Source organism: Microtus ochrogaster, chromosome 17 (assembly GCF_000317375.1).
Source record: "Microtus ochrogaster isolate Prairie Vole_2 chromosome 17, MicOch1.0, whole genome shotgun sequence".
Taxonomy (NCBI): domain Eukaryota; kingdom Metazoa; phylum Chordata; class Mammalia; order Rodentia; family Cricetidae; genus Microtus; species Microtus ochrogaster.
This window is the reverse complement of record NC_022019.1, coordinates 29,753,316-29,766,374: the sequence shown is the minus strand read 5'-3', so window position 1 is coordinate 29,766,374 and position 13,059 is coordinate 29,753,316. Positions and strand designations below refer to the sequence as shown.

At 43.5% G+C, this 13,059-nt stretch overlaps 1 protein-coding gene across 2 annotated transcripts in view; it reads right to left on the bottom strand.

Annotated features, from left to right (window-relative positions):
* Nucleotides 1-13,059, bottom strand: part of Gpc6 (glypican 6) — a 991,863-nt gene that overhangs the window by 332,133 nt on the left and 646,671 nt on the right. For both annotated transcript variants that reach the window (XM_026783266.1, XM_013349339.2), the window contains exon 4: nt 492-657. In XM_026783266.1, coding sequence (XP_026639067.1) covers nt 492-657 — 166 coding nt within the window. The remainder of the gene's footprint in view (nt 1-491; nt 658-13,059) is intronic.

The window sequence follows — 13,059 nt, the reverse complement described above, 5'->3', positions numbered from 1 at the left end:
TCCTCCTCCTCCTCCTCCTCCTCTCTTTCCTTAACTTCCGAACCCTTCTCTGCTGGGAGCCTCCCTTTCTTCAGGATGAGATGGGAAATCTACAAGTACCAATGCAAACACTGAGTTCCCTTCCTTCTTGCAACCTGGAAAATTGCTTCACAAATCTTTGCCCTGGTTAAGTTACTACAAATAAAACCAATACCCTGAGTGATTCTTCTTTCAATACCATCCTTTGGTAACTCTTTCTTTTCAAGAAATTCAAATTCAGTAAAATAAGCTGGTTGGATACAATTGGCTTGCACATTCTAGGGGAGGAAGTCCCCTGGAAGTCTTGCTTTGCAGGATTTAACAAATGGGAAAATTGCAAATAACGTTTTGAAGTTGCCAAAAGCTGTTTCAGGCTCCCTAAGTTATCAAACCTTCTGAACCCACACGAGCATCAAATACCACAATCGCTTTGCAGTCTCAGGTGGCTCCTGGACCGGTTGAGTCCGTCTTACCTATGAAGAGATTCCACTCAGTGTCCAGATCCGCCTGGTTGGCTAGACAGCCCTTCATGACATTGAGACAGTAGTTGTTGCAAGGTCTCACGGTAGGCAAGCCTCGGCAGTATGGGCAGTACAGCATCTTCATGAGAGCCCGGATGCACCCGGGGGTGGGGCTCACCTGTAAGTGTGTAAGATGGGAGAAAAAAATCAGAATCAAAGAGAGGAAGGGGAGGGGAAGAAGTCATGCTCTCCTCAGTCATAGGAGACAAAGGCAGAGCCGCTCCACTGAGCCTTCGGCAGTCACAGGCTTGAAGAAGCTGGGAGGATCGGAGCTGTTTTTAAGTTTTGATATGGAACTGGTAAATTTTTATTAGATACTTGTGCTCTGCAAAGTAATCATTTCCTGAAAGGCTCCTGCCTGCATTCTGCTTTCTTTTCTTTTTTTCGCTTTTTTGAGACAGGGTTTCTCTGTGGTTTTGGAGCCTGTCCTGGAACTAGCTCTTTTAGACCAGGCTGGTCTCGAACTCACAGAGATCCGCCTGCCTCTGCCTCCCAAGTGCTGGGATTAAAGGCGTGCGCCACCATCTCCCGGCTTTGCATTCTGCTTTCTTTCTGGCATTCCAATTCAACCGCAAACATGGACGCTGTTTCATTGCAGCAGAGTGTGAGGTGACAGAACCGTGGACAGGTAAACTTGAAGCAGAGATCCATACAGACCGAGTCGTTATTAGAGTTGCATGTGACACCTTTAGCAAAGCCTTCATCTGGTCACTCGGTTCCTTTACTAACAGAGATGGAGGACCCCCTTGCTGTTCCAACTACCATAAACACTCGGTATCACCTGAGTGATCCAGGCTAGCACAGAAGCCATGGACCTAGTCAAACAGTGTTGTCGGGCATCTGAGGACACAGGACTCTAGAAAAGTCACTAAAAATGGATCCAGCTTGGAATGCAAGCAGGAATTCTTCCAGGAATTCAGAGTCATCACTGACCTACTGACAGTGAAGTACTACTTGTCCAGACCAGGGATTGCAGTGACCCAATCAATCCTTAAGCAGTAAAACTTGGGGACCAACCAAAGAATGTAAGAGCAAGAAGACCGAGGAAGGCAGTAAAACTCTTCATCTTGGAAAGACTCAGCCACAGGGGTGGAACTCACAGCAGCAGCCTCGGCACTGGCTCTGCACAAGAAAGGGCCTCTGGATAGTTTTGTCGGCAGGAGCAGGGTCTTGGGGGGACCCATCCCCCACGCTTGAACTGTTTACTACTGACAGATTAAGTAAGAGAATAATTCATTGTCTTCAGTTGTACACCCACCAGTGACCCCACCATGTTCCCGTGGGTAATCCCAATCCAGTGGTTGCAAAGATGGCCATGGCCAAACTAAATCAGATCACAAAAGTAAAAATCAGATGTTGTGTATCTGGGAAGGAGACCGGTGAGTATGAGGGGTGGTGACCATAAGGGTAGGAGAGAGATAGGTGTAGATGAGGGGATGGGCACATGGGTGCAAGGTATAATCAGAACACACACACACACACATGATATAGATTACATACATTTATAATTATCAAAGAAAATTAACCAATAAAAAGAAAAGTACATAATGGTATGTGATCATTAACAGAAGAAGAAACTTATAAGTTGATGTCAAGAGGAAAACATATTTAAGACTGCTAGCTCCTTGGCCAGTCTTGGGGGTAGCAGCAGTTATGTCATTACCTGCAGCATAAATTCACAACAGAAAGCTGTTTCAATGGCTAGATGTAAAATTCTTGTGTAGTTGTTTGGCTGGCTGGTGTTCACACATTTTTGATGTAGTCGAGTATGTAGCTAGCTGCTGACTGGTTTGTAATGGGGACTAGAGATGGGGACCAAAAAATACTCAACTACAAGCCTCCCCTTGTGCAAGGGCTTCTGGGTCCTTCCCACTCTGTTCTCCCCTTGTTCACGCCATTCCTCCTCATCATGTTTCTCCTGTCTTTTAAATGATTAACTTAACTGAACACCACCCTATACCTGAACAAAACGTTCCATGAGAGCCCTCCCCATGGGTTTCACCCTGCCACAGCTCCATTTGCTCCTGACACATCCGCCAAAGACACTTGAAATGCCGTAGAGAACTCTGGGTAAAGGGCCCTCCATCCCCTTCGGTCCAGACGATGCAGCTCTTTACACTAGCTCTATCTGCCCCTCCCCCCTTCCTCTGATGCCCTGGAGCTCCCTGCTCCTGCTGCCATCTCCTTTTGGCCCAAGCAGTCCGGGTACTGGGACCAGTCACTGTCACATGAGTCAACTGTATGCTCACTTTCTCCTACTGTCCCTCTCTGTCTCCCCTACCTTCCGTCTTCCCCTCCCCAGAGATCTTTTAGTTCTACTGTATGACCAAATCATCTGTTACCGTCTCTAATACTTATTTTACAAATCCGTTCAGGATTGGAGGACTGCAAATCGCCTGATCCATCACAGCGAGTCAAGTTAGGACCGGAGGATCTCCTCTTCAACAGACCCAGGACTATCCACTCTGACAGTGACCCTCCTCAGCAGAGCATGACTTTAGTGCCCCAGCCCCACATTTTTAGACCTCCTTAGAGTTAGAAATGATAGTCTCCTGCTGAAAGACTACACTTCCCAGCTTCCCTTGCGGTGACTATGGCAGTCATTCCTGCCCTTGTAAGAGGCAGCCTCTAATCTTCTTTTCTAGTCATTTTGGCCCTCCTCACTGTGGATAACTATGGTTCTCCTCAGGTCAGGTCAAACTGCTGTTTCTCCTGCCTCCCATCTCTACAGCTGTGCTTCAGTAGTCTAACGTGTGTGAGTAAGATTTTCCTACCGCCGCATTTCCATAACCTCTGTATTCCTTCCATGATCTTTAGACACTACAGTAGCATCCCGATTGCTTCCTTTTCCTGGCACTATAAGGTTAGCTTGAATAAAACCATCATCACAATCAACTGCAGGAGTCATTGTGTTAACATCCCCAAGTCGAAGAAGTGAAACATCAGAGGTCCAAAAGAGCAGCGGAGAAGGCCTTGATCCTACAAGTGAAAACTTCGACAGCAAAGCAAGAGCAAAGAGATAGAAAACGGAGCAGACGTGAACCTTGGTGGCTCGGTGGAGGACTTGCAGTCATAACCTCATTCCCTGGTAGGTTATTTCATTGAGAAGGACAAATTAGGAGGGATTTATTGAAAAGATTCTCCACTGACAGGTATCGCAGACAGAGTGAGCAAGGAAGAGCTAGGGAGGCAGAACGAGAGAAGGAAGGAGAAATACTTCCGTGTTGCTCTGCTGACATGAACTATAAAAATCCGTCCTCATTCTCATCCCTAGGGCCTGGCTGACTCTTGTGTCCTTTGCTTGAGGATTTTGTTTGCGAGCCTGACTTTCCAGTCTGCCTTGTTCCTCGGATCCGGATGCCTTTTTTCCGGAGACATCCTGCTCCCGCTCAGGCTGACTAAGCTACATTCTCCTTTGACTGTCAGATGTTTTCTTTGTTTCTCAGGGTCACGGTGTACATCCCAGTAAGCACCCCGGATTTGTGTTCACTCAGACAGTCCTGGTCACCTGTCCAGCGCTCTGCACAGCAGGCACGTGCTATTATGGTCCACCGTAGAACTGTGTTGTGACATTATTTTCATATTAAGTGCTTTTTGAAGCAACCTCTCTATTACCTTTCCCAGTTTCTTAGCCACATTAATATTCCAAGGAGAAAAAAGAACAGGTTGGATTTGTAGGTTATAACATTTAGTTATTGCCTTTTAACTTTACCATCAATGGCTATTGATTGCAATAATTCTAAAGCTTTCGTTCTTTTGTTAAATATGTAATTGTGATAGAGCAAGTACAGTTCCACCTGACATTTTAGAAGGGCCTGCAACTCAGTGTAGCAACGAACAGAGACAACTGAATAGCCTTAATAAGCTAAAAGAACAATGTGGTTCAAGTTAAGTGCGGGTCTCTGAGTACTCTTGGAAATGACATCCTGTTTGGTCAAAGAAAGGGCATTCGGATAATAAAATGACGCAGAGGCGATCAGTGGCCCTTATGTTCAGACCCTGCAGTTGGGGAGCATATGCAACTGCTGCCTGCATTAAAAATAATTTCAAAAAAAAGTGATCAGTTCAAACTGGAGGCTTTTCTGCAAGCCCTTGGAAAGAAAGTTGTCTTCGATGCCGAGTTTGTGAGGATGTAGTTCTATTTTTAATGGGATTATTTTATCGTTAAATTGTAAGTACTCTTTCAGAATCCTATTCCCTTGGAATAAATACAGAGTGTAGAGAAGTTGATGGGATAGCAAGGTCAGGGATACCCTTTGTTCGTGGATGCCCAGAGCTGCCCCCTTACACAGCTGTGAGGAGCACACTGAGGAGCCTGGCAGGCTACATTTCTGTTACTACATCCACAGATCTGTTTGCTGTTCATGCCTTCATTTGCGTGTGTGCATTCGCATGTGCATGGGTTTCTGTGCCTTCATCCCATGCGTGTATGTGTGTTCTTAATACCACAACCACATGTAGGAACTTTCTCTCGCCACAGACTCTTGGAGCTGTCTCTACCTTTTCTCTGCCCCGGCCACCTGACAACCGCTAACCTGTTTTCTACTGTGATCTTCTCATTTGCAGAACATTATGTAAAAAGAATCACACAGCGTGTAAAATTTTGATCTTGGCTTTCCTTCCCCCCCCCCCCCCACTGAGCAAGATGTCCTTGAAGCCGAATCCAAGTTATTACAGGCATTTCTAGTTCATTCCTCTTTGTTTACTTTTGAAGATTTTTTCTTTTTAAAACGGTTGATTTGCTATTAGCTCGTGTGATGTATGTGTGGCAACCTGCGGACAATCTCATGAGTCCACTCTCTCCTTTCATCTTTATGTGTGTTTCTAGGAGTGGCTTGAAGTTGCCCGGCAGTGGAAAGCCATCTTACAGGCCTTGCTGTCCTCTTCTCTGCTGGGAGGCTCCATGAGGTGGGCGTTGTTGGAGTTTCTTTTCTTTTTTCTTTTTTTTGTTTTTCGAGACAGGGTTTCTCTGTGGCTTTGGAGCCTGGAACTAGCTCTGTAGACCAGGCTGGTCTCGAACTCACAGAGATCCGCCTGCCTCTGCCTCCCGAGTGCTGGGATTAAAGGCGTGCACCACCATCGCCCGGCCGTTGTTGGAGTTTCTGTAGCTCTTCTGTGACTGGAGGATGACTCAGCTGTCCTGGATATTAACTATTAAGGAGAAGCTACTGTGAGCATCCATGTGCAGGGTTTTATGTAAGTTTTCATTTCTCTGCGTAATTACTAAAGAGTTGAAAGATGTCAGAAGATGAATTTGTGTCTAGTTTTGTGAGATACTAAGTATTTCTTAAAGTTTCTGTGACAGTTTACGCTTCTCTCAGCATGGAAGAGCGCCATTTTCTACATTTTCACCAGTGATTGAATTATCATTTTTAAAAATATTTTAGCCATTTGAATAGGTGTGTTATCTACTTCTAATTTCATTGTGTCATCCCCCTAAATAACGTCCCAGCAGCCGTCTGACCTGAATAAGGTCTAACCACCATTAGGTCCCAAATCATTCACCAGCAGGTTCAGATCAATATGCAAAACAGAAAGGTCAAATACTGGTAAGCCAGGATATTCCAGCAAAACCAATACCAAACCTCGCGTCTGAGATAGAAAAGATAGCACCTCAGTTCTAGACACTCACAAGTGCTAAAAAATCATTTCCTAAAGAAGAAAATTGTTTTTGTTTGCTTGTTTCCTTTGGAGGGGCAACTTTGGAAGAATAGACTCCCATTTAAGAAATAAAGCATTGACATTGTTCTTAGCTGATAGCTGACATTCTTATACTTGAAAAAACGTAGCATTTACATTCTAGGTAGTGAAAGTAGCCTGGGAAATACAGTTGTATGGAAAAAGTTAGTTCGTGGTAGTAATATTTTTATTTTGTGTTGATTTCTGATTTCTCCTTGGATAAGTCCTTTGCAAATATTCATAGTCCTGTATTAAGAATTTCAAATATTGCCAGGTGGTGGTGGTGTACGCTTTTAATCCCAGCTTTCGGTGGACAGAGGCAGGTGGATCTCTGTGAGTTTGGGGCCAGCCTGACCTACAGAATGAGTTCCACAGCTGGCTCCATAGCTACTTGGGAACCCTGTCTCTAAAAATCAAAATCAAACTAATAATAATAATAAAAATAATGATAATGAATTTTAAATATTAAGGAGAAAGAAAAAACCATTTTCCCTCCTGTTATCTGCACTCTTGAGATTTTGGCATGAACTCTTTCATACTGGTTTGACCCTATGTGAACTGATTCATCTTGTGTGATGATGGATATAAATTACATTTTATATTTAACACCATCAGACAGCTAATGAACTGGGGTCCTTACTGGGTGACAGAAAAGCGAACAAAGCAAAACAGGAGTCCTGGCTCTCTGATTCTCACACCTCATGGCTTTACTCATAGAGTTGGGTTCTTTGGAATATTATAAAGAATACAAAAAGATTATAGCAATGGATGGAAAAATCTTTTATATATAGCTGGTTATGTCTGTCAAATGTCACAGCAATAATTCTCGGGTTTTATGAATGAGATTTGAGGTATATAAAATACTCTCAATGCTGCAATAGAAATTTTAGGTTCTTAACATATCCACGATTTCTGTTGCTGCACCAATATTCATGCATTGAAGCTCATACCAATAATTCCTGTAGTAGCTTGTATAAAGTAAGACTTCTGCTTAAAATATGAAACAAGGAGGAAAGCATGTGAAAGACATAAAACAGAATGCACACAGAGTGAGGGCGCACACACGGACGCGCCTGGGGGATGTAAAACAAAATAAAACAGAATGCTCACAGAGTGAGGGCGCACACACGGACGCGCCTGGGGGATGCAAAATAAAACAGAATGCACACAGAGTGAGCGCGCACACACGGACACGCCTGGTGGATGCAAAATAAAATAAAACAGAATGCACACAGAGTGAGCGCGCACACACGGACGCGCCTGGGGGATGCAAAATAAAACAGAATGCACACAGAGTGAGCGCGCACACACGGACGCGCCTGGGGGATGCAAAATAAAACAGAATGAACACAGAGTGAGCGCGCACACACGGACGCGCCTGGGGGATGCAAAATAAAACAGAATGCACACAGAGTGAGCGCGCACACACGGACGCGCCTGGGGGATGCAAAATAAAACAGAATGCACACAGAGTGAGCGCGCACACACGGACGCGCCTGGGGGATGCAAAATGACACAACCAGCATAAACAAACACATCTGTCTTTTGCTTCCACGGACAAACAAGCTAACGAAAGTGAACCGTTTAACTAAAAAGAATCTGTTTTTTAGTAGGAGCTGGTGCCATTTCCGCTCTTTCTGCTGCACAATCCTACAAAATGATGAGACGTGTCTACTCATGATCTTGATATATATTAATTAATATGTATAGAGAGACACTAACATTTCCTCTCAAGCCTTTAAATATGATCGACTTACCTTCAGGCTAGTTTTCATGTTAACTAATTTTAATTATAATTTTTCAACATCCAATAACCTGTGAGTATGCTTTATAGTAAATCCAGGGGAATTTTAATTTGCATAGACATTAAGGGAACACAGTGAAAGGGGGGTTGATGAAGGGCTCTGGGCTCAGAACTGGGAAATGGGGATTGACAGGGAGACTCCCGAAGAAGCCGTGCAGCGGATGCCTTCAGGCAAGAACAGGTTGCTGGAAGCATCACAGAAATGCCGGCTAAAAGGGTGACAAATGGGTCTCTTTGCTGAAGGAATTGTTAGAGGGAGGGGAGTGAAGAAGCGAGGGAGAGAGAGAACTTTTTAGAACTCTGGAATGTAATAATAATTCAAAAGCTTGCAGAAAGGTGTTTAATGGAGAAAGAGAAGGGTGTTTGATGGGGAAAGAGATGGCCTCATCTAAAATAAAGCAGGCACTACCAAACCCCAAGTCTTTAGGACTTTAAAAGCCTGAAATCACACAAAATATCTTCTCTGACCACAGTGGAACTGAAGCTGGGGATCAGTCACAGGAAGCCGATTGGGAGAGGGACAGGGGTGGAACAGTGTGCTCAAACACAACAGTGGGGAACAAGGGGACGGCCCAGAAATTAGAAACTACTTAGATGAATGGAAATCAACATGCAACGTGCCCAGACATACAGCCATAACTGCCTAGGTGCCAAAAGAAGAAAGATCTCAAATCAATATCCCTATTCTATATGTTAAAGCAACAAGAAAGAGAAAAGAAAGCGAAACACAAAGCTTGCAGAGCAAACAGGATAATAGAGACTACTAACAATGTAATTAAAGGGGCAATCAGGAATGACAGGCTTTGTACAGACAAACCAAGTAGACAGGCCTTTGGTCCAACTGTAACAAACAAACATGAGAAGGAATGAGTGACGAATATCAAAAATGAAAGCAAGAGTATGATGATCAGGGTGGTAGAAATAAAAGAAGAAATCCGGGTCTGGGGTGTGGCTCAGCAGAGAACACCTACTTAATATAGACGTGATGTAGGCACAGTTCATAGTCCAGGCACTGGGCTCTATGCTTAGCGGTGGATAATGATGAAACCGTCCACAGTTGGATCTGTAGGAGGAGGAACAGAAGTCCCTATATTGTACATCTTCCTGGAACTTCCAAATAAGATGTGAGCACAAAGATGAGGGGAGATATGACATCACACTTGATCACTGTCTGCACATTCAATGAGATAATCCTCCAGAGAGACAGAAAGGGGTCCAGACAGAAATGGTGATGGGAAGATTGAGGCAGGGATGGGCAACAATGGAGTTAAAGCCAGAATTCCTAGAAACTCATCAACCCCATACCATTATAGATGCCTATCAAAAAAAAAAAAAAAAAAAGACAGGCCAGAGCTTCTTTTCCTGTGAATGTGAGAACTTGGAAACTAGAACATTACTGAAGGAATGTAAGAAGTACAGGGACCTTGGAACCAAGGAGTAAACATGTAATTCTGCACATTTATGCCTAGCTTCACTGCCAAGAATGGTAACATACCGCCCCAGAAGGTGTCCATGAATGTAGCAGGAGCATTTTCTAATAGCCCCCAAACCAAAAACAATCAAAAACATGTATCAACTGATTGATGAATGAATAGAAACTCAAATGCCCATATGTAGCTACTAAAAAATTACATTTTAAAATATGCAGCATTATGGATGAAATTTGAAACATTATGTTGATTTACTGAAGATAGTCATAGCGGAGCATATATTACTTGAAGGCTAAAGCCTTCATAAAATGTCAGCCACAACTGATGTAAGTCCTGTAATTCCAAATTTGAAAAGCTAAGCAAGGAGAAGAAAACAAGTTCAAGGCCTGTTTGGGTGATGGAGCAAGGTCATTGTCAACCTAGTGGGACCTTGTCTGTTATAATTATGCTGTTCTGCCCTGTCACCTGGGTACCCTGTCCCTTTAAGAGACAAGCCACCCACTCCCAATCTCCTCCTTCCCACCAAGGCAAGATGATCTCTATGCTCCCCCTCTCTCTCTGACCCCTCTTCTTCTGAAGAGGCAACTTCTGCCCCCCTCCTCCCCCCTCCTCTTCCCTCTCTCTCTCTCTGTCCCCACTCCCCCACCCATACCCTCCCATACCCTCCCAATACCCAATAAATAAACTCTCCATACTCCAACTCTCTCAGCGTCAGGCCGTCTCCCACCTGCTGCTGTCTCCCACCTGCTGCTGTCTCCCACCTGCTGCTGTCTCCCACCTGCTGCTGTCTCCCACCATCCATGGGACCTGCCAGGGTCACTCTCGTGCAGTCATAACACTGTCTCAAAACAGTAACAGTTAAAAAAGGTTAGGGATGTAGCTTAGTGGTAGGAAGCTTGCCCAGAATGAGCAAGAAGCAGTGCTTAATTTAAGGAGGTGAAGAAGAGAGAGGAAAACAAACAAACAAAAGCCCTACAGAGAGAGTTAATCCATGCAGACAATGGGAAGCATAGCAGGGCTTGGGGCTGGAGAGTGATTGCTAGTACGTGTAAATTGTCTTTCCTGGGATGAAAATGTTCCAACTTAGTTTGCAGAGACAGTCATGTCAGTCAACATGGCAAATATATTAAAAACTCTTGGCATCTTCCCTTGCAGTGGATGAACGCGATGGCATGTAAGCTGTGCCAATCAATGTGTTTAGAGAGGGAATAAAATATACATCTACAACAAGTGCATTCCTGCTGCCATATTTGTGGGTGGCAAAGGATTCAGCAGTGGGCATTTCACGGTGTGGTATCATTAACTTTAAACTATGTGATAGCATGATCACATTTTATATGCATGATCTGAGTGATGCAATTACAGCAGGTGACCTTATGAGATTTTCATGCATCATTTATTTCAGACGATTCTCCCTCCTCGTCTTACTGCACACTCCCCCCTACCTCCCTGTTGTACCTTATTGTTGTCTCAGAAAGCCACCTGTCATTTCAAATTGCAACTCTGGTTCTGCATGTGTGTGAGAGAGTGGACATGCTTGTGTGGGCTGTGTGTATGCATATGCCTCTGTAAGCCAGAGATTGTTGTCTGGTGTTCACCTCAATCTACCTTTTTTTCTTTCTTTTTTTAAATATTTAGTTATTTTTTTTATGTATACAGTGTCCTGACTGCATGTATGCCTGCATGCCAGAAGAGGGCACCAGATCTCATTACAGATGGTTGTAGTCACAATGTGGTTGCTGGAAATTGAACTCAGGACCTCTGGAAGAGCAGCCAATGCTCTTAACCACTGAGCCATCTCTCCAACCTTGCCTCATTCAGTCAACTCCATGTGCACTGAAGTCATTGTACCTCACCGAACCTGAGATTCAGGTATACTGACCGGCCAGTGGGCTCTGGGATCTCTCTGCCCCTCCTTCCATCATGCGTCCATTACAGATCCCCTCTGCCAAGCTGAGCCTGGCTTTTTACACCAGCACGGGGGGATCTGACCTGAGGCAGGTCCCCATGTTAACTCGGCAAGCATTTTACCAACTGAGTCGTCTCCCCAGTTATAACGGTTGTTTGGCAGTGAAAAATTTGTGAGCACCCAGGCAAGCGCAGGGACCTTGAGTTCAGTTTGAATATGGATGAACATGCAAAAGCTCCAAAACTATCTCCTCTTCATCTTGTACAATGCAGAGAGAACAAGGAGGAGACAGGGAAGGATTATGAATTACACATCAGAGCTTGAAGGAAACAAGTGCCCTGTGAGGATGAATAATGTTTATGGTACCATTGTGATAAAAAAAAATTCAGCCTAATTAAAAAAAATTAATATACTTATTAACTAGGATCCTCCCCCTGAAAAGCTTGAGGTGTAGGAAGCATTTCAAGTCACGAAATGATGACTGAACTTTCTGGATTTGAGAGGAAAGCATTGGGCCTATCCATTTGCATACCCAGTTGCCATGACTTCAGAAGTTCCGAGGCTAAATAGGAACAGTATGAACACTGTGGAACACTTTAAAATGAAATCATGACTCAGGAAATGGGTTCCTAAAACTTCTGTGTCAGTCTTTGCTCTTTCTGTGCTGTTGTTATGAGGATTAGACCACAGAGTTCTTGCTAGTGAGATCCAGGTTCTGAATCTAATTTCATTTCTTAGGGTATAAATAAAATTTCTGCAGAATTTAGTAAATGTTTGTTATTGGTCACTTGATAGACTGGAATATTTCCAAGTATCACTTAAATAAATTACACAGTTCACACACACACACACACACACACACACACACACACACACACACACACACACAGAATGGATATTTTCACCCATTATGAAGAAACATCTCTTTCTGTTAGTTAAGTACGTGTTTCAGGTGGCCCTCTAATGTCTAATTCTTACCCAATAGAATACAATGTTATTTGAATTCTACCTTATTGTATTATAATGAGGTCTTGGTGATAGCACGTTTTATTTGGGCAGTCAGCTTGGCATTTGAACTTTGCTCAGTTGTAAATTTTTAAAGTGCAGGAACAGAATATAAAGCAGGATGTCTAAGTGCCTCCAGGGAATTGCTGTCTTCCTCAGTTAGAAATCAGAGTTTAAATATTACTTCATTTAGAAGAAACATTTTAGCAGTGACTTTCAATATGAGTAATTGAAGCGAAAATCCACTCTGGAAAGAGCTATGAATTTGCAGCCTCTGTATAGTAATACAAACATTCATATCTGCTTTGGAATGCACACAGCCTGAATTCAAAATAAGGAGGTGTAGCATTTTCAAGAATGCAAAACCAAATCCATCACCCGGGGAACACGTGCAGCTTCAAATGCTTAGTGTAAGTAGCTGGCATATGGCAAGAGGTGAATAATACTGAAACACGTCTGCTACGTGTAGAAACACAGACAGATCCCATATTGCAGTGTTTGGGGAGTTTCTGATATACAGTGCTTAGACATGAGGTCTGTGTTAGTGCTATTTATTAATCTGTCTAACTTTTGTTGGTGTGTCTATCTTTTGCTATCATCTATCTATCTCTCTATTATCTCTATATCTATCTATCTATCTATCTATCTATCTATCTATCTATCTATCATCTATCTATCTATCATCTATCTATC